The following is a 22,094-nucleotide window of genomic DNA, read 5'->3' as shown; positions in this document are numbered from 1 at the left end:
TACATGTTTTAATTATTACAATATATTATTAATTATTTTTTATTCTTATTAGTAGTAATTTCATGGTAATAAATAATTTATGTTGTTTAATATATATAAATACGTATTATAAAAACTAAAACATTCATTCGATTTGTTCGGCAATGCGAACATGTTGAAAACATAAAGAAATATAAGCAACACCTTCAGAACATTCAGGGGGATCAGCTTTACCACTTGCCATTGAAACTCCAATTAATTTAAAATCATTATTTTTACCAATTGGACCACAACTAACTTTTTTAGAATCAGCTTTAATTCTATTTCCTAATATACCAGTAGATTCACCATTTGAAAAATGAAATTCAATAGCACAAAGAATTCGATAATTAAAATATAAATCTACAGCAATAACGTAATTGTATTGATTCTTTAATCCACGAATTGTGGTTAAATGACCACCTTTAGAATTTCCCACGAGAGTACCAGAACGATTGTTATAAAAAAATTTAAGGGCGTCTATAATATTATATTCATAAATATTTATACCTGTTATCATATCAGGTTTATCAGTACTAAGTTCATATTTTACTTCAGCATCATCTGATATATGAGTTCCATCTGGAAATGTATCTCTTCCATAAACTCCAAGCCATAAAGTACCAACGGAAGAAGGATTAGCGATTGTAGGATATTCATGATATCCTACTTTAAATTTATTTAATGTAAATGTGTACATGTAAATTTTCATGAATTCTGCATTCGATTCATTAAATAATCTACGCTTTGTTCTATCACATACATTAACGAAAAATGATTTATTTGGATATGGGGTTTCTACAGGCATGTAAGAAACTGATCTTTTCGTAATCGTATCAATGACTTCTCCAAATGCTTTTTTTTGTTCGTTTATTCCTGTTTTTATGATAATTTGTTGTTTACGCCATTCTTGCCATTTCGGATAAATTTCAACAAAGAATTTAATGTATATATCAACTTTTTGATGTAAATCCATCTCCCATTTTTCATCCCATTTTTCACTAATTTCAACTTCAAATTTTTGTCTTTCTCTTAAAATAGTAAGATGAATTAAAGAAAATGTAATATTAATAGGAATTAATTGTATTACATTTGAATTATTAAACAAAATTTTGTAAAGATTATTACATTGGTCGACTAAATTATTAATATAGCTATTACGTTTTTTATTTTCATAATCATCTCTATAAAGTATTAAAAATTGTAATAATTTTTTTAAATTCTTTTGACAATTTTTTATCTCTTTTTCTATTACTCCAGGTTTAAAAAGATCTTTGGAACGATCAGGTATTAAAGAGAAAATATCTGATTCATATTGAGGAAAAAATTCATCGATTAATGTGACTATGCATTGACCAAGATTATAATAATCTTGTGAAAATTCCTTAATATAATCGACGATTCTATCATCCCAAGTTTTTGACATGTTTGAGATCGAAAATTTTGGTTATTTTTATAAAGGGTCATAAATTTATTGAATTAAAGTAATTAAAGTGGGATTTTTTTTTTTTAAAAAAAAAATTGCAGAGGGTATTTTTGTTATCTATTTAATATGTTATCAGTAAAAGATAATCCCTTAAAAGTTTCGACTGGTATTAGGCCATTTTCAGAAAACGTGGGAAATTTTGAATTTTGAAACCGTCGATCATTTTGACTATCATGTGATGTTATTAGATGATAAATGATAATTGATCGATTGTTGCACAAGGAGGCATGTCCTTTCTTTATAAATTATTTATTTATCTTTTTTGTCGATTTTCTTTATATTTTTCACGTGTTTGGAACGCGATATAAAGAGCTCAAAACTTAATAATTTGTGAGTAATTTAATTTCTCACTTTTTTTGATATTTTATATTTGTACTACTGGAAGCCCATTAGGAAGTTTATTTTATTGTTATTGGAATGTGTAGTAATTTTTTTTTTTTTTGAAAAAAAGAAGAGTATATGAAAGAGACAATTAATTGAAATATTTTCACAGAATTTAGAAAGAAATGAATTCAGAGGTATAAAGGTGTAACCGTGTAAGAACGCGTCAAAACTCAATAGTCAATTAATAGTAAATTTCACGTAATTAAATTAACCAAAAACACTTTTTGGTTTCACAGTAAATATAAGCAAATAGGTAAAAGCGACTGCAACATTGAATATGGTATTATAAAATAATACTCTTTTCCGTCTAATATACTTTTGATGCATCCACAATATTGTACATTAAGTAATGCAATTCCTTGAAGTATCATAAACTAAAACAACTAAAAATATCTTACAAGTATTATTCCAAAAATTATTGGTATACCCAAAAGCCAAGTAAATATAATGGGTTTGTAAATCAGAATTACCATCTATTAACTAACCACAATAGTGTAGTATTTACAGCCAATTTACAGCTTACATTTATAATATTACAACCGCTAAAGGATATATAATAATCGTTACTTACGCCAACCAAACCTTATTAATACCACCAAAATTTGTGACGGATAGACGGATAGTCTTGTTCATTGTTTATTACAAAGATAGTTTTTGTGATGAACAACAAATATGTATAAATAATTCATTGTAATATAAAAGTAAATAAAGTAATTGGTCCATTTTACATTAAAGTAGTGTCACATTTTAGTTTTTAGATATAGTATGAATTATTACGGTTGCAGATCATCCCAATTCAATCATGACAGAATTCAATTACTGATTGGTTTGCTGACTATTGTTATTGAAAATTATAAAAAATTGTCGATATTATAATTCTTTACTGTATATATAGTATGTAAATCATCCCTCTACAACAACCTCTAAATTGAAAAAAAAATTTATTATACCGATAATTATTTCACTGACAATCAATTTACCAACAGAGAGTTCACTGACTGGATCATTTTGCCGACAGGATTATTTCACCTAAAATCATTTCACCGAATTTATTAATATCATAGTCACAAGGTTCTTTTTCTTTTTAGTATTTTTATTTAGTGTGCACTTATGGAATTTCTATGATATATAATTATTTTAAAGCACTTACTAAATATTTGTATAAAGTGGTTATTATACTATGAAATGTTTTTTTGTAAAATTTAGAACTTGTCGGTGAAGTAGCTTCGTCAGCGAAATGATCCTTGAAACGATTGTAGGTAAAATGATCCTGTCGGTAAAAATAAATTCTTCCCGTGATTACGAATATTATTATTTGCTGAAAATTTAAATATTTCGTTGAATTAAATCAAAGAATTTTTTTTAAAAAAGTGCGTATTACATTGTCAATAATAACACAATTTTTCTTGTTGCAAAATCACATCAATTATGGTTCATATACCTTACTTATATTTAATTATTTCAGCTTAATATTTTACATACATAATTTATTATCTTATATCTTATTTTTATTTATCCCACTCTCCTTACTTAAAAATTTAAAATTTTAATAGGTGCTGTCGAAATTCTTGAATTACGGCAGCATTTACGGTCGTCGGCGCTACGGTATATATCGAAATTATTTAATATGCTGTAACCGTATTACCTAACAATTCAAAAATTTGACCGCATTCTTAAAATATTTACATAAAAAATGAAATGAGTAAAAGGTACATAGAAGAAAGGAAAAGAAGCAAAGAAAATTGAAAAAATAAGACGAGTTATAAATAATGCTTGTTATATGTATAAATTTCCAGAGAATAAAAAGTCAACGACTATAATGTAGTTGAGCGTAAATGGATTCTGAGAAATTCCCAAAATTTCGGTTGAATTTTTTTTGTCGTTGTACTCAAGTTCAGCTGCAATCTATAAATGAAAATTAAATTAATATATAGTAAAAAGATTAAAAAAACAACTAGGAAAATTAAAAAAATATATTTACCAACTTTAACTCATCTTGTGATAATTTTTCTGAATTAATTATTTCCTTTAAAAGAATTTTTATATCTTTAATTCTAATAGATTTGCTTTTCAACCTGGCGGAACAATTTAAATAACCATCTTCGTTTATATACATTATTTCCTTAAAGTTTATATAAGGTATCCACGGCATTTTTTTAAATTTTTTTTGTTTGGCAACTTCCAAGGATAATTCCTCGAAAAGATCAGATTGAAAGGAAGATACAGAAAAATTTTTTCTTAGTTTTAATTCAAGATTTCCATTAATTTTTCTAGTGTGGTTTCTCGTGATTAGAGGAGAGGTACATGATTTTTTTCTTAGTTTTAATTTATTTCCAATATTTTTACTGGTGTAGTTTCCCATTATTATTGAAAATAATTTTTTTTTTATTTTATTTTTTTTTATTTTATTTTATTTTATTTTATTTTATTTTTTTTTAAAAAAAAAGAAATTGAGCTTTTTGTAGAATTTTCAAATTCCTGTTTGCTCAATATCCTTACTTTTTTAGCTTTTTTTTTATCGATTGCCCGATTTGGAATTGGGCAAACTTCGGAGTTGATGCACCATGTTTGAACACCAAATTGTGCCTCAATACCAAACTAGGATAAAATTTAAGGTTTGGGTTAGGTTGTACCAGTGGTATTGGCCATAATTCCGAATCTGGATATTAGTGATTCCAGCCTCAAATTTGCCCATTGGTCATACTGAGGCACTGTTTATTCCAACTGCCCCAATTTCAAATTAAGATAATGATTATTACAGTTAAACTTTAATTTAGTAATGATTTTCTATTTTAAGACAATAAATTTAATAATTTACTAAAAAGGATACTATGTGATATCATCGTGACTGGACCTTCACGGTAAATACCTTAAGAAATTCCCAGATCTCTGAAGTTCGAACAAAAAATGGATTGGATCATAAGTCGAGTCAAATGCGTTTCTTTCTAAAAAAAAGTAACATTAATTATGTTCTCTGAAAGTAAAAACATAAAAATAAGAAAAAATAGAACAAACTTACCTTTGTTTGTTCAGGTAATGTTTATTTATATGATTGACGTAAGTTACTATCACGGATTTAAATCCTTTAAAAGTTTTAGCTTGCAATTTCATAATTAGATTTAATTTTAGCTCAATACAGCAATTTTATAAATTGACTAGCTGGATGCCTGCGGGCCTGGCTAATTAAAATTATGAAAATTAGTTACCTTTCTGCTAAACTGCTAAATAAAGTATAGAATGGTTATAATATTAATTTGGAAATTTGTGGTAAATAGGGAATAAGTCTATGCATAGGTTGTGTGTGGCATGTGGTTTTACATTTTACATTGATAAAATAAAATAGTAATAAAATATAAATAAAATTTGCACTTTTATGTAATACATTTTTTTATAATGGTTATAATAGTTATAGTAGTTATTTTAAATAGGATGAAATATTTCATTATACACAATGTTTTTTGTTTGGCAGGTTTCACCATTACCTGCAAGAACTTTGATATGTTGATATGAAAAGAAACATCTCATGTACATTTACTTTTTTTTAAAAATACGTTTTTTTATTTTATTTTACATTAAATATATTATTATTCCGCAATTACTTTTTTTTTTGTAACATAGAAAAAGTTGAAAAAAATATTGTGTATTCTTTACTCAATTAATTAAATCTCATTTCAAATTTATTTACAGAAAAAAAAAACAATTTTTATTTGTATTACAGCAGATAAATAAAAAAAAAATATGTAAAAATATTTCTAATTTAATAAAATATTAAACTTTTTTTGCATGACCTCCGCTTTTTTTTTTATGGAGGTGTAGTTGCAGGTGTAAGTATAGATGCAGCAGATTCTTCCTGTTCTTCCTGCTTTTGAATTTCTTCAGAAGTTTCTTCAGAAATTTCCATTGAATTTTCAGTCACTATGAGTGGATATGATGCAATATCTGAGAATTTTGTTAAATTTAGTTAATATAGTTGGCTGAAATTTTTTTGTAGTAATTTCATGTTTTCCTAGTACAGGTGGGATTGTTCTTCTTGAATTTTTATGGATTGCAGATCTTGTGGCTATCATATGTGATGATGATGATGATGATGATGATGTAGAAGGATATAAAATTTGATTGTTGAATATGAATAAAACTAAAATTATATAAAACTTTTCCTCAATTGATGTTAAAGCACACTGAAAAAAAAATGGAAGAACTACATTTCAACATTGTAGTCTGACTTTTTAGGCAGCTTTCATTTGGATGGAATAATGTGATTGAAATCTCAATTGGTTTATCTTTACCAATATAGTCTGAGATGATACATTCAAATTGTATACCAAAATTCGTAGTAAGTACTGAATCTGATACCGAAGCTGTGCCTACAGCATTTATTTGATGAATTGGTAAATCCTCGGATTTGATAGGTAAAATGGTAGCAGTGACTGGATACACATGCAGATAATATGATTATAATATGATAGTATGAAATTTAATTTTAAAACAAATAATAAATATATTTAAAAAAAATTAAAATAAAGTAATTTCTTACATCAATTTGATTATTGACAGGTCCAATAGCAAATTTTGAATTTGCAATAGATAAGACTTGTCCCTCTTCCAATTTTGGTCATAGCATGGTTTGTTTTTCTTTGTTAAGAGGATAAAACACTGTAATATTAAATTCTTGGGTAGCATCTGAGTTACCCTCAAGTCTTGTCCATTCCTATAAAAAATTCACCTGATGATTTCTCCCTATATTCTGAAATATAAAGGATTGTTGATAGTTGGGTAGGCATTAGAAATTAAAGCAAAGGTGTAATTTTTTCATAAAGAAAAATTTTTTTTAAAAAAGAAAAGGATTTTTTTCATTGTGTGGGAAAATCAAAAAAAACTGAAAATATATATATATATTTTTTTTTTTTTGATTTTTTTTCATTGTGTGGGAAATATAAAAAAACTGAAAATTAGAAAATTCGTCATATGAGAAAATTCAATAAAAAGACAATGATGATTTCTCATGTGAAGAATTTCATTGTCACGATCAAATTTTTTATAATATTTTTTTTTATATTACAATTACTGATTAGATTTTAGTTGTTATAAATTTGTTCAATCATTTATTATTATGCAGCCTAATTAAAAATTGTATTTGGATTACGGTCTGCCAAATTAAGCTAATCAATAGCAAATGGTGCGCCACTCTGAATCCTATATCTGATATAAAAATCTATAGCACAATAGCACAGGGCGCAAACACTTGATGCTGGACGATCCAATTTAAATCCACCTTTTTATGCAGGGTAGTCTTAACGTCACGGTCGCACAATGCTTTTTTTTATAGATATTGATTGATGATTGATGTTATTTGAAGTACTAATTCGAGAATGTCATTGATAATTTTTTTTACAATAATGGTAGGAAATCAATTTCAAAAAAGGTTAGAACAAATCAAAAGATTTTAGCTACTTTATGATAAAGAAATTAATGTTAATTGATTAAACAATACTATAGTATGTTATTGCACAGGGCGCTATGCTTAATAAATGTATATAATTGTACGGCTTGCTTAATTATGGTATGATGTGGCACTTCGTGCACGTCATACCATAACGCCCTATAGTAATCAGATTACAATAAATTTAATAATATTAATTTATTTATAATTAACATACCAGATACATCGAAGTTTATAAGCAGGAAATGGACATTTTGGGCATACTAAATAAATATATGGAATTGTCAATATAAAAAAATAATGATCAATATAAAGTTTTCATATTATATTCTTTTCCCTTAAACTTTATATTAGTAAAGATATGATATTGATTAAAAATGAAAAAATGATATTAACTTCTTTCACTTAAACCTTTAATGCTATTTAATTAACCGTGACTCAAGAAGCTTAAACGAGAAGTTATAATTTTACTATATTTAGTCTTGGCAAATTGTTGCACAAAAGTTATTTCACACATCTTACCTTTTACTTCGCGCTTAAACAATGATTATAATGTGATATAATACTTTTAATCAAATTCAACCGGTAGATTTTACTATGATAAAAATAATTACATACTTGCACATAATAAATTATTACTAAATCTAAGAATTCATTTCCCAACGGCAACTACAGCTTCTAATTCTTTGATTCTATTTGAAAGATATTGAATATATTATAATTTAGGACGTTGGAAGTTCAAGTGATGTATTGGAAGATCAGGTGATTAATTGCATCAGTTTGGTAAACAAGAGTTAATTATCTAATCATTATGTAATATATTTATTAAACTAAAATGGTTAGTAAATTGTAGTAAAATCTTAATCTTTACAAAATCGGCTACAATTGTAACCAGTTCCAAGCCGGTCTTCACCGGTTTTACTGGTTTTCTGTTTTAGGACTGCATATAATTGCAGACCGGAGTAACTGGATTACAATTTTAAACCGTTTTTGGAATAAAAATTGAATTATTCGTTACCTTATGGCCATAAACAACTTCATGATACAAGGCACGGAGACATACTATAATAAATAATTATATCATGAACACTCTTACGAACACTCAAATTTCAAATAATGTCGGATTCACGAATTAAGTTATATAGACGTTATTAGTCATGTGATATTATTAGTCACGTGCATAATATATGACATACACCAGAGACCCGGAAAATTTCCGATATCAAATCACAAATATTTATCACGATAACAGTAAAAATTCCGATTTATTCCGATATAAATTTTACTAATCATTATAGTTATTTATTGCTATTTTGATTATTAAAGTACAGTCGCCTCGGAAAGTATTGCATGATCACTTACAGATGGAGGTCATAATTATTCGGCCACTATGATTATCCTAGCATCCAGTGATCCGAATTTGATAAATAAAAGCTCATTGGATTTGTCACATCAAGATGAGCCAAATGTTAGTTGTGTCATATCTTTAGGATCAATAAATGCTGAGATATACCTTAAAACATTCTTTACTTGAAAATTCTTCAGAATTCTGAATTTCACAAAATCAGGAATATCTCACTATTCAATGGTCCGATTTTGATGATCAAAGGCTCATTGGATTTGTCTTATCGAAAGGCGTTGAATGATAGCTGGATCATGTGTATAACATTAGTATATCACGGGTTAATATCCAAAACGTCCAAAATATGTTTTAATGCACAGTTTAGCATATATTGATTCTAGAGGTATGTGCCAAGCACCATTCAACTCATCTTGATAAGACGAATCCAATGAGCCTTTGATCGTCAAATTCGGATCACTGGGTGTCAAGATAATCACAAGTGGCAAAATTATTATAACCTTCATCTTAAGCCAAAAATCAGCTAAAATTAAATAAAATTGCAACTACTGATTTACCAATAAATTTATTTGGTTTAAACCAAGTAAAGAACAATTAGAAACGATCCAATATATTGCCCAGAAGTGTGACCCCCTCCCAAGAGCTGTAGGTGAACTTAAAGCTGTACTGAGGGAAAAATAAAAATTTAAATAGTTCTGTTTTTGAAAAGGCTGCCACCCTGGCATTGTGAAAATTTGATGTAGTATGGGAAGCAAACTAGATATAAACTTTTTATTAATACATATACTAGTGGAAAAATACGAATATTTTTATTTTTGTCTTAATTTTCAAATCGTGCGATACTTTCCGAGGTGACTGTACATAATAGTAAGGAATTTAAGTGATTCTAGATTTAAATTTTGTCTATCATCATCTAAAATTTTATTATACGCGGAAAAACTTCTTTCTACTGCGCAGGAAGAGATTGGTAACCAAATATAATTTCGCGCAATTTTTTCTAAAAGAGGAAGCTGTAATGAAACTTTATCCCAAAAAGTTGATACTATGATCACAAAAACGGCACATAAGTTTTCCATTATCTGCAAAAAAATAACTTCAAAAATTTGATGAATATTTTTCTCTCTTCAGAAAATTCTTGCGCACGTGAAAAAGCAGTAACCGTGGCATTTTAACATTAAAAAAAATTTTTGGAGACATTAAATTTATTCCGATGATCTGCATTTATGATTGGCTAATTGTCACGTGTTGGAATAAAATTATCAAAATTCACTAAAATTCCGTTTTATTCCATTATGCAGCAAAAATTCCGTTTTATTCTTTTATTATAATAATGGAATATTTCCGGGTCTCTGACATACACTAAGGGCAGTGACAGATATTACCTAATATTCTAGAGGGAGGAAGGGTAATTGAAAATCTTAGGTTACATATATACTATATAAGGAAATTACATATATAATATATCTTACCTGGGGGAGGGGGGTAAGCTCTTATAATAAACTGATATTAGGTAATATCTGTCATTGCCCTAACCGCAACTAAAATTTTCTGAACAATAAAGTGTGGTTTCAAATGAGTAGTAACATATAATCAAAGGTTATTTATATAACTTATGAATTGCCGGTCTCCTTATACAAACCGGTTCAAGCATTTACAGCTGATTTCATAATATACAGGACATACTGAGAGACAACTCGGTACATTCGGCAAAACTCGGTTAGATTCGGAGCACTGGTTCGAGCAGTGGAGCAATATACCGAGTTTCCTCAGCATGGAGTAATAATGATGGGTGTCCGTATATTATGAAATCAGCTGTAAACCGGTTTTACGTTATAAACCGGTCACCAGATTTTTCAAAAAAAATTTCCAAATTTGTCTCCAGTTAAAACGGGCTAAAACCAGAGACCGACCACAGCCACCTACTGATTTCACCTTACTTCTTACTTCCACAGCTTTGGCTATGATTAAAAATTATACATATAGACAGCCATCACCATCACTTCAGTGGTTGGACTGACAATAATTTAAATGTTCCTTAAAATGTGTAAGCTTATATCAAAAAATCAGGTACTTGAAAATTGTCATTGAAGTTTGGGAGAGTTACCGGCTCCAAAGGCGTAAGGAATATTTTTATCCTTCTATAAAACAATGCAACTATTATTTCTCATGCATATTTGACGAAATTGACATCAAATAATATGCCTGAAAAAAAGGTGAATAACTAAGATGGGAAAAAATAAATGGTAGTAAAGAGAATGTAATTTTTGTAATTTATTAACCCACTTGAAGGAGACATAGTGTATATATTAAAATATTTTCCAAAAGAACATAAAAATATGCGTTCTTGTTTATATTAAACAAACCAATGAGATATATTTCTGCAAATGATTATACCTCATATTTACAATTTGCAAGTATTCATTAGACCTATTTTTGATCGAAAATCCATTAACCAATCCTATCATGTGATCAAAATCAAAATTGAGTACTTTGATCGGCTTATTGAACGAATTAACCTTGGTCACCTTATTTTTCGTATAATAAAATTTTTTCTTTTTTAAAATATGGCAAATAAGCAATACCATAAAGGTATATTAAACTTTTTGAGGGCGCGTATTAAAACTTCACTAGACACCAGACACGTTAAAAAAAGTGATCAAAATGATACCACAATTTGTTGTTCAAAACCCGATCAAAATCCCGAACGACCAGAATTGAATAGGCCTATTGATATTATTTATTTTTATTTTCTTTGACAATTGGAAAAGTAATATTAAACAAACAATAAATAATAATATTTTAATGACTTTGACAGATTCTCAGTTACTTTATGATTATTTCAAATTGTTCAATGTTTTACAGAAAATTTAACCATCGGATCAGGTAGTTGGTAAAATACAATTTAACAATATATTGGCTTGTTCTAAGTGATAAAGCAAATCTGCTTAACAGATATATTCAGTGAATAACCTGATGGATATATATGTAATAGTTATCTCATGGGGACTAGCGTCCAATGATGGGAAATAAATAAACTATACTATAAAAACACGTGGCGACCAATTAGTAAACATGAGATAAAATTTATTTATACTATATATAATCCATGTAAGATTAATGGATTATTAGTTATTGCAACTTTACAATATCACATTTATCTAAGATATAAGATTATTCACTAAACTTTTTAGATCAATATTTTAGGGGTCGGAGGGTTAGCAAAAATTTTACATTACACTTAATAAAAGAGATCTAATATTGTAATTCACTATATCTTAAATGGGGGTGCATATATTACGCAAAGGCTCTTAGTTATCCATCAATTTTTTTTTTTTTGGTCTATCGAGTTGAACATAATGTATTTGTATCAATATACAGTATAGTAATCTTAAATAATATAAGATATGACATAATTTATAATTCCAATATAAGAAATAGCTTTATCACGTTCTTTTTTACTAAGTGCTTTATCTGAAAAAAATATGCAAGGTTAACATACTATTCTTATTTGGTAACTAAATTCTCCTTTAAATCATCGCAATAAACCTTTCTACTAATTAAACGATGCAAACCAATTCTTAAAACAATAAAGGAACATCTCAAGGATTCATCTTCTTGTTTCTCCAATAATTCTAAATACTTTTTGCTTTGCTTTTTAATCTTCCATTCTAACAGCTCACCAACTGTCTTTAGGCTTGGTTGATTTGGATCATTAATTTCAAGTTTTAAAATTTCGTCTTCGGATTTTTCTAACAATGACGATGATATTTTAGTTGTTTCCTCCGTATTATCTTGAATTTCATTTAGTTTAATACATTCCATTTTAATATTATCACATTCAATTGCTATTCTTTTGCCTGTACTCATCCTTACCAAATCAATTATTTTCTCATCCACATTATAATTCACCCAAAATTCTGGTTTAATATCTGCATAAAAAGTAAAAATCAAAGTATCTATAAAAGCTTGTATTAAATCCTCTTCATTTGGATCATTATTCTTTAATAATTTATGCAATGTTTTTTCTACAAATTGACAGAGTGGCTCAATATCATATTTTCCTTCCAAAATTTGTAAGCATTTAGTTATTGACATTAAATCCTTTTCTTTCCAATCATAATTCTCAAGTGCATTTTCAATAAACTTCTTTTTAACATCATTATTAGGAATTTGAAACTTGTATTGTAATGAATTGGGTTGATATGTAAGAACACCATTATAATACATAAATGATAATAATGAATTTCGATCAGTTGTCAACTTGTCAATATTAGTATGGTCAAATTGCTGTGTTATATCTTCAGATTCAAGTTGATTTGATGCTTCCATAAAGATGGATTTGCCAAGAGGATCATCAACAATCAAATCTGATGCTTCTATAGAAAGTAATGAATGTGAATCAGAAGGAAAATCAAGAAGTGCTTTAATAATAACTGAAGTATCCTGATTATTATAAAAAGCCTCATCTATAAATTTCATCTGTTCCATTATTTTCTTAAAATAATACAAAACCCAAGCAGGGTTGAAGATACCTTCAATCTGATAGCGATGAAAAAAATACCCATAAGCTTCCTTTTTTAACCATTTCATTATTCCTTCCTTAACATCAGTTGACAAATCATATTCAAGAGTATTATTTAAAAGGAATTCAATTTCTGATTCCTTAAATCCATACAGGTCCCAAAATTTTATTTTTTGCGTCAAATTAATCACATTGTTAAGATCAGCAGTGCCAATAGGAATTACACCAGTTTGAAAAACACGAACTAATCCGTTATTACAAGCATATTTTAAACTACTGTAAAATTGTTTAAGATCTTGATCATTGGAATGTTCATTCACAGTAGCATCATAATTATCAATAAAAATATAAAGCTAAAGGTACATTAGAAATATTAGTTCAATTTCATTTTTTAAATAGAGGTAATGTTGAACAAATGCCAAATACCTTTCTATCCAATAAATCTGAAAAATTCTCAAATATGGTTTTTTTATTTTTATACTTAAAGTAATATTTTTCGTTAAATCTTAAAATATTTGAATACAAAAATCCATAAAAAGTTTTCGTACTGTTATAAAATTCAGAAAAATTGAGATTAAGGACACGTAATGATGATGCTAGTGGAGTGGGATTTTTGCCAATGTATAAATCACCAAATAACCGTTCAAAATTTTCTCCCTTATTATTTATATCATAATAAGAGGACAAAGTGGAGAGAAATAATGATTTTCCAAAACAATGGGGGCGTAGAGAAAGAATAGCAGGGGAATTAAGATTCTCTAATTCGGAAATAAAATGGGTCTTATCCAAATAATATCCACCATTTTGTCTTAAATCAACAAATGAACCTGTTGGAAATATTTTAAGAGGTTTTGAAGCTGATGCATTTGACAAAAACCGAGGAAAATAATGATGATGCTTAAAATGAAAAGGAAGAGGTTGAAAAACTTTATTGAAAAGCATCATTCTTGTCACCTAATTAATTTTTTCAAAATTTATTTAGGTTAAAGAAGAAAAAATTTTTTGTGCAATGATGACGATACTTAAATTAGAAATTTATAGATTGTGTACCACCACATATGTGATACACTGATACCAAGGCATTTTGTCCATTGTGTCCTGCACCATTGCATAATACTATTGAAGTGCAATTGATATGTATCACATGACGGTCTATTTAATGTGATCAATAAAAATAGATATGATTTATTTGATTTATTTTAAAAAATGTTAAAAAGAATTTTAATGTAAAAAAAGCCGGAAATGAATGGTTTCTTTGATGACTAGAGCAAAATAATTAATAATGCTGCTTTAATTAACAAAGCCTTATCTAAATTTTAATTAATTATTAATTTCTAGAAATCCTAAAATATTGATGTAATATCAATCTATGATTATATCAAGTTCCTGATTATTATGCAACAAAATGATCTGAGACAGAAATCGTTATTTATTTATATATTTTTAGAAACCATATAATAATTAAATTATTAATTGTAACAGTTTTTCAAAAAAAAAAAAATTCGATACTTTGTAATATAAATATGTCCACAAAATTATTTATTATTTATTTCATAATTCTAGCTATTTAGAGGTTAATGACACGGAAAAGTAATAACAATCCGTCTAAAATTATTTAATCGTTTGTGATATTGTTACATGGTATTTAAATTTATAACAAATGAAAATGCTATTAAATATCTGCATTTATAATTGGTTTTACCTTTTTTCCTCATTCTAGACTGATTAAAAAATAAACAAAAAAATACAAAAAATGTTTATTATTATGAAATATTTGAATATTATAATTTCGGAAATTTGTATCGCATTTTAACCTAAAATTATTCAATAAAACAAAACAAGAATTATAAAATTATTATAATATTGCATATAACCAAACTATAGTATTTCTATCTTGTAATATTTATAAATAAATTCATTAACATCATAACATCAAAAAATTAAGATGTACATATACTGCATATAAAAAAAGAATTTCATTTTTTTTTAAAATATATCTATTTATTTATTCTTACCAGTTTCTGTTTTTGTAATTCCATAAACTTTTATTATATTTTCATTAAAATGAACTTTTCGATGTAATTTTAACTTGCAAAAATGCAAATTAATAAATCAGTTTAAAAAATAATTTTAATTTTTTTATTATTAACTCGTTAACAAATTCCTTAAGAGTTAACTTTTGATTATTAAAAAGTTTTCAATACTAAAATAGTATCAGTGTTTTTCCAGTTAGCACAAAAAACACTTCCAATCCTAATTGTTGTATATTTTTAAATTCTGAATATTTATAATAATCTAAATATTCATCATCAATTGATTTTTCTAACCAATTAATATATTTTTTTAAATCTACAGGATTATTAATATTTGACTTTTTTTTTTTGAAAAAAAAGTGGATAAAAGGCAAGAATTATTTTTACATGCATGTTGTAAATCATCAATGGTTCAATAGCTTTATACGTTTTTGCATCAGCCTAGATTATCGGCCTGATATTGCCCAACATTGTAATGCCTCAAGTTGTTCGGCCAGTATTAGGCTAGGCGTCAATGCATGATGACGATCAAATAGCTTTTTACATTTTTGAAAAAAAAAATAATATCGGATATTCTAATAGTGATCGTGTATATCACAATTTCAACCATAATCTTTTTAATATACTTTTTAACCAATAGTGATAGACTTTTATTTAAATGTTGATAGACTTTACATGAATTTCACGGCTGCCCGTTACATTAAATTATTATTTTCCAAACATATATCCAGCACAAGCAATCTCGTCTTTGACATTGTCGTAATTGAATAATGTAGGAAACAATTAAAATATTTAGAGAAATCAGATGATGAAATTTTAAAGCTCAAAATTAATTATCAATCAAACCTAAATACAGTTGGTGAAAGTAAAGTGAAGAATGTTTAAAATTATTGAAGATGAATACTTGATTATTATTTTCGGTTTTAAGAGTTGGTTTGCACCGTTTAATTAACAGGAAGTGCATATTTTTTTTAAACAAAGTGAAGAAATGAAATAAAATTTATATATTAACACTTTTTAAGTTATCTATTAAATTTTATGTTTAAAAAAGATTGTTAGAAATCAACATAATTTATAATTCCAAGGTTACTCATGTATTATTTAATTACAAACATGTTAAGTTCGTTAGAACCGATAATACATTAATCTGCATGGGTTACAATATAAATATTGATATTATACTCGTATGAAAATGTTTTAATTATTCATGTATGAAATAAGCCTATTAATAGATCTTTAATTTTTACTTTGTTTCTTTATATTGCAAACTAAAAATACTATGTGAATAGTAATAAATAAAGCATAATTAAATCATTGATTCTCATACAATATGAAATAATAAATGTAACAATCCATAACTTCATAATATGTTATAATCTCTCTTTTTTGGTTTATATGCAATCAACTTAACATTATGCTTTTTCAAAAATTTATCAAAATCTCTACATTATAATAATCCCAATACTTGTCATTTTTACCTAATCCCAATTTAAATAGAGATTTTTCATTTTCTATGTAATTCAACAGATCTTTGGATTTCATAACTATACCTTTTTTTTCAATTTGAAATAATTGTAAAGTTAAAGTAGCTAATTTCAAATCTTTAAGATATGATAGGACCATTTTAATGCTTTTACTAGAAGTCTTGGAAATTGATAATGAATAAATATTTGGGCAAGACTTTGTCAAAACAATTAAAGTATCATTATTAATTGCTTGCTTAATATTATTTTCTCCGATTGTCAAAGTAGTTAAAATATGATTATTAAAAAAGCAGGAAAGAGTTTAAGGTTTTTAAATGAAGTATACAAGTCCATGTCATCAAATGTTAACCCTTTGTTATTTCTTAATACTAATATTTTTAAATTAATACATTTATCAATATAATCAAATGATATGTCGCTAAAATCACTTCATTTAATATCCCCTTAGTTAAATTATTAGCTTGAAATTCTATTGTGCTTGTGATAAAATCTTTATACTCATAATTTTTTTTCACATGATTAAGAATGAATTCATTTAGATCATTTTGTAATTTAATAAAAGAAATAAATTCTTTTTGTGTAATTATATCATTACATATATCATCTATTATTAAACTTAAATGATTTTTTAAACAATCAAAAATACCTTTTTTTCCAAGGGTCTCATAATAATAACCACAATGATGATCTATTGTAAAATATTTCAAATCCTTAATTTTATCTTGCATAATTTTTAATAAACCTTCATCCAATAAACATATACCCCAATTCAAGAAATCTAATTTTTGACATTGTCTCATAATTGATTTCATGATATATCCTTCACAACCACAATTGAGTAATCTATGCCTTATATTAAATTTCTTTTCTTTAAAAATTCTATACCATGAATCTATTGCTTTCCTTATGTCTTGAAAATTAAATTCTTGCTTTTAAATATTTTCCATATTGAAACCGAAATGATTTTTCTTGTTCATTATTAAATTTAAAGTCACTAACATTTTTAATGATTTGGTTGATTTCATTACATTCCTCTTCATTAAGAAAGTTAATATAAGTTTCTATGATTGAATACATTCGATGATTCCCATTTAAATTATGATATCTAAGATATCTAAATGGGTTTTCCCAGAGAACTGATACAGTTACTTCACTAATTGTTTATTTGCAAAAAGAAAGTTGAATAAACTATCCCCCATTATCTTTTGACTTCTTGATAATCTCAAGAATAATGACTGGATTTAAAATAGGTAAAGACATTGTAGAGTAAGAATGAAAGAATAGATTGAGAAGAGAGGGAGATTTTCTTTGACATATATATATTGTAATTCTTGATTCCGTAATTTTCCGTTGATACACACATGATAACCATTCTTAATTCAATAATTAACAATATCAGGATTCTCTGATGGATTGTTTAATCATTTGTCATCATTTGTCATTTTAGCAATACCTTAACCCTTAGATCTAAGAGTTTTTGTTATTAACTGTATTCCAATATCATTCGGTATATTGAGTGAAAAATATTTAATAAAGAATTTAGTATGTGCTGTTTAAAAAAAATTATAAATGTATATTTACTCTATGCTCATTTTTATAATTAAGTTCAACGAGTACTTGGCCAACGTGATCAACATACGCGTAATGATATGGCGCGTAAACAATCTTACATCATATTAATCATATTAATCACAGTATATGAAATTATCTATAAAATCACTTTTTTTTTCTCATTAGACTTTTTAGTTTTCAAAAGTTATTTCCCTTTTTAATTTTATTCTTGTCTTTAAATATTTATTTCTTTTAATACAATATTTCTTTAATATTTATCATTTTTCAATATTTTCTTTTAATATTTATTACAGTATAACTTTTATTTCTTAATAAATACATATGAGACTTTTATTCTTTATTGTAAAAAAGCCTTGGAAGATTTCAGATAAATTTCTTGGGGTTTGGTAAGTGGAAATGACTAAGCTGGGATGTATAAGGGATTTGTGCACCTAGAGTGCTTTGGTTATCCTCCTCTTCTAGAAGTCTGGTTACCTTAAATGAGAAAAATAACAATATCTCAAGCTATGTCGCAGACTTCTGTATGTGGGGCCCTTCCCTTTGGTGGTGGGTCTCATGTCTTATTATCAATGTGACAGTACCTCTGCACGAGTTTGATCACTCACGATAATCGTTAATGTCAGTTGATAGTAGGCATGGGGGCTTGAATCTGTCATTTCTACAAAGCTTACTTAGAGTACTCGAGTCTTCTAATATGTTTTTATTATATATTTTATTTTTTAGGATTACCTTACACAAAAGAGGTTACGGATCACCATTTCACCAAAAGGACATTTCGCTGAAAGTAGGGCCAACATTATGTAGTATTATGAATAACCCAGACCAAATAGTATTTTTCGGTAAAATAGATGAGAGATGTGGTATTAAAAAAAGAAAAGGACTGTATAAATATATATATATTTTTTGTTGTACAAGCTTTTCATTAGATGATATCAACGACTCCTGCAGATGTATAATCATGATTTAGTAATACATAGTCAATGAAAAAAAATGCACGTCTGAAATCTGTGCCAGGTTACGCCGAGTTCGGTGACAAATAACAGGTGACAAATAAGTTTTGGACCACAAAAAAAATTTGTCCCTCAGATAAATAGTGTTTTTGGAACTCGGGCTTGCACGTGATCATGTGACGCTAAATGACGCTAAACATCACCCTTACTCTAAAGCTAATATATTCGGCGTAACCTGCAGACCAGCAAAAAAAATACGTGTACGAGTAAAATGCAGACGCGATGTACGCGTTGCAGCCACCGATTTTAGTGATACGCAGTATATTACATTATTACATCAATTTATCGTATAGCTGCGCCATTACATCGGTTTCATCCTAAACTACATATAATATTAGAAATGATGATTCAGGGAGTAGTTGAAACTTATGAAAACAAATTTTTTGAGAAATAATACTTTGATGATATAAATAGGTTGGTGACGAAGCCGCGAACCACTCAGGTGACGTGGAGATGAACTACCGTGGACCGCCCAGGTGACAGAGCCACGAACCGCTTAGGTAACGTAGCGCAAATTTCATGAAATTTTTAGGGATGAGATTCTATAAGAAATTAAATTATCACTAATTTATCAATTCATTTTGAGATTAAATCACTTTTCCTCTTATTAGTCAATAAAATTTTTTAAGTGGAAGAACGATAATGTAAAATAACTATATGGCAAGTCATTATCAACTTCAATAGCCGTGTAAAAAAAGTCGAACCGTTTTTTATATTCCATCTTTTTTCCGTAAAAGGCTCATATTTCCTGTTTTCCCCATTGGATTTATACCGTGAAAAAATGACTCTAAAGTAATGATGTCCGAAAAGATCTTCTATCCATTATGTCGACTGGCCACTAAATTAGGATCACGGTTTTAATTTCTCGGGTAGACCTGTAAATGTAAAAAGTTGCAATATATTAATATGATCATCAAAAGATGATAACCGTTCAATCATACTTAGTGACCAGCACTGCCCTGTAAAAAAAAAAATGTCCGGAAATTGTAGCTAAAAACATCCAGAAAATGTCCGTGTGTCCGGAAAACGTCCAGAAAATTGCAATATTCCAGACACTTTCTGGACGCCGGGTCTGAACCCTCCTAGACATTTTCTGGACATTTTCCGGAAAATGGAAATTTTCCAACATCCGGAATATTGCAATATTCCGGACATATTCCAGACAAATAAACATTTTCCGGACGTTTTCAGCTACAATTTCCGGACATTCTTTTTTTATAGGGCTGGCAAGTACCTCAATTGATTGTGCATTTTAATTAAAAGGTGCTTAAATACAAATTCCATTTAATCGACCAATAGCAGGAGAAATTGAAAAAAATTTTAAACGAATGGAGAAGGCAGTATACCTGATGGGATTTTTGGTTAATGAAATCTTTTTTTTTTGTCCTTTTTTTTTCAAAACCAAAATTTTTTTTTAATTAGTCATTTTTTTTTAAGTTTTTTTTAATAGTGAAAAATTTTTTTAATTATTTTTTTTTATTATTTCAGTTCAGACCGAACAAATGGGGGTTTCGGTCTTTTTATTCGATCTTTTTTTCGAACCCGAAAATTTTTTTTGCGTTTGTTGAATTTTTTTATTAATTATTAATAATAATTAACACCAATAAAGGCTATATACAGAAAATAAAAATTTTTAATTGAAATATTTAATTATATTGATTATAAACCATAAATCAGATATGTTTCTATTATACTAATACAGCTGCTTCATATTATGTCATATTATGCATAAATTTTTCTATAAATATAATGTGAGTTGTTGTTAGTGCCGAAATCCAGATGGCTTCTTTTCAGGAAATATTTGAAGGTGAAACACCTGAACAACGTAAAAAGAGACTACATAAGGAAAGTCAAACCATTATAGGAAAAGACAAAGAATCAATTATAAAGGTATGAAACTTATAGATGCTATGTTTTACGATTATCGAATTTCGAATTTTATAAAAAATATTTTAAATGTTTGGATAAAAAAGATTTAATCTTAAAGAATGTTCAGTAAAAATTTTATGACAAATTGATGAACTTATCGGCCATAATCATCATATGCAGTTTGTCAGATATATTAATTAGTTTTTTCCTACTTCTCTCTTTATTGAAGAAAGTACCCAAAGATTAAACTTTCTCAACGACTGAAAATATATATCTTTACAATAAAGCATCACGTCCCGTGATGTAATCTAAATTATATAACGGATACATACAAACATACATACAGATATAAAAATTTATATTAAACTAGAAATCTAAGCATCTACACAGTGATGTACATACTTTATAAATAACTAATAAATTTTTACATTCTTATTGTCTTATACACCTTACTAAAAATTTCTTCACGTTTGTTTGACTTTTTACCGTCACGTTACTTATTTTTTATACACGCACAATAATAGGTTATTCCCGAATAGGTGACTTGTAACAAAAGTTTTAATTATAATCAAAGATAATTGGTTGAATAATTGTTCTTTGTTAGTTTGGGAATCAAATTTTAGTTGGAAGTGTTGTGGCACATACCATAACTTCAAAACAATAAAAATTGTTATTGTTGTACAGTATGATCTGCCAATTTTTCTGCGGCGAATAAATTGGACGATCTCAAAAAAACTTGGTAACAATAACTATTGACTGCGCCGATGCGCATTGTGTAAATTAAGAATCACTTTGTTTGTCGCATTTATTTTTCTTGCATTTATCATTTTTTTTATATAAAATCAGTATAAAACACAATTTTTATCTTTCTAAACTCAAAACTTCTCATATATATATATATATATTGTTGATAACA

The 22,094-nt window shown here is 27.3% G+C and overlaps 4 protein-coding genes across 4 annotated transcripts; all 4 read right to left on the bottom strand.

Moving 5' to 3' along the window:
• Window positions 1-20: 20 nt before the first annotated feature.
• OCT59_026176 (uncharacterized protein) lies at window positions 21-1,444 on the bottom strand (the record flags this gene model as incomplete). The annotated part of the gene is made up of 1 exon (XM_025315723.2): window positions 21-1,444. The coding sequence occupies one exon, from the start codon at window positions 1,442-1,444 to the stop codon at window positions 125-127; it is 1,320 nt and encodes a 439-aa protein (XP_025182261.2). The 3' UTR covers window positions 21-124.
• A 1,936-nt stretch (window positions 1,445-3,380) lies between these two features.
• Window positions 3,381-4,318, bottom strand: OCT59_026175 (uncharacterized protein). Its single transcript, XM_025331792.2, has 2 exons — window positions 3,870-4,318; window positions 3,381-3,793 (listed from the first exon to the last, which is right to left on the bottom strand). Exons 1-2 carry the CDS (start codon window positions 4,248-4,250, stop codon window positions 3,665-3,667), a joined length of 510 nt encoding a protein of 169 aa, XP_025182262.1. The 5' UTR covers window positions 4,251-4,318; the 3' UTR covers window positions 3,381-3,664.
• A 1,372-nt stretch (window positions 4,319-5,690) lies between these two features.
• On the bottom strand, window positions 5,691-6,669 carry OCT59_026174 (uncharacterized protein; the record flags this gene model as incomplete). Its single annotated transcript, XM_066142995.1, has 3 exons — window positions 5,691-5,827; window positions 6,091-6,315; window positions 6,612-6,669. 3 exons carry the CDS (start codon window positions 6,667-6,669, stop codon window positions 5,691-5,693), a joined length of 420 nt encoding a protein of 139 aa, XP_065992557.1.
• A 5,523-nt stretch (window positions 6,670-12,192) lies between these two features.
• OCT59_026173 (uncharacterized protein) lies at window positions 12,193-14,155 on the bottom strand (the record flags this gene model as incomplete). Its single annotated transcript, XM_025315724.2, has 2 exons — window positions 12,193-13,563; window positions 13,637-14,155. The coding sequence occupies 2 exons, from the start codon at window positions 14,153-14,155 to the stop codon at window positions 12,193-12,195; spliced, it is 1,890 nt and encodes a 629-aa protein (XP_025182263.1).
• Between the last annotated feature and the right edge of the window lie 7,939 nt (window positions 14,156-22,094).

This window comes from Rhizophagus irregularis, chromosome 6, assembly GCF_026210795.1.
Source record: "Rhizophagus irregularis chromosome 6, complete sequence".
In the NCBI taxonomy this organism is placed as follows: domain Eukaryota; kingdom Fungi; phylum Glomeromycota; class Glomeromycetes; order Glomerales; family Glomeraceae; genus Rhizophagus; species Rhizophagus irregularis.
Note: the sequence above shows the minus strand (reverse complement) of the source record. Positions and strands in the feature narration are given on the sequence as shown.

Excerpts from the sequence above, each read along its gene's own strand:
- OCT59_026175 (XM_025331792.2), bottom strand. The coding sequence starts at position 4,250 with ATGGGAAACTACACCAGTAAAAATATTGGAAATAAATTAAAACTAAGA. Across the intron at positions 3,794-3,869 it reads CACAAGATGAGTTAAAGTTG|ATTGCAGCTGAACTTGAGTA; the intron begins GTAAATATATTT and ends TTTCATTTATAG.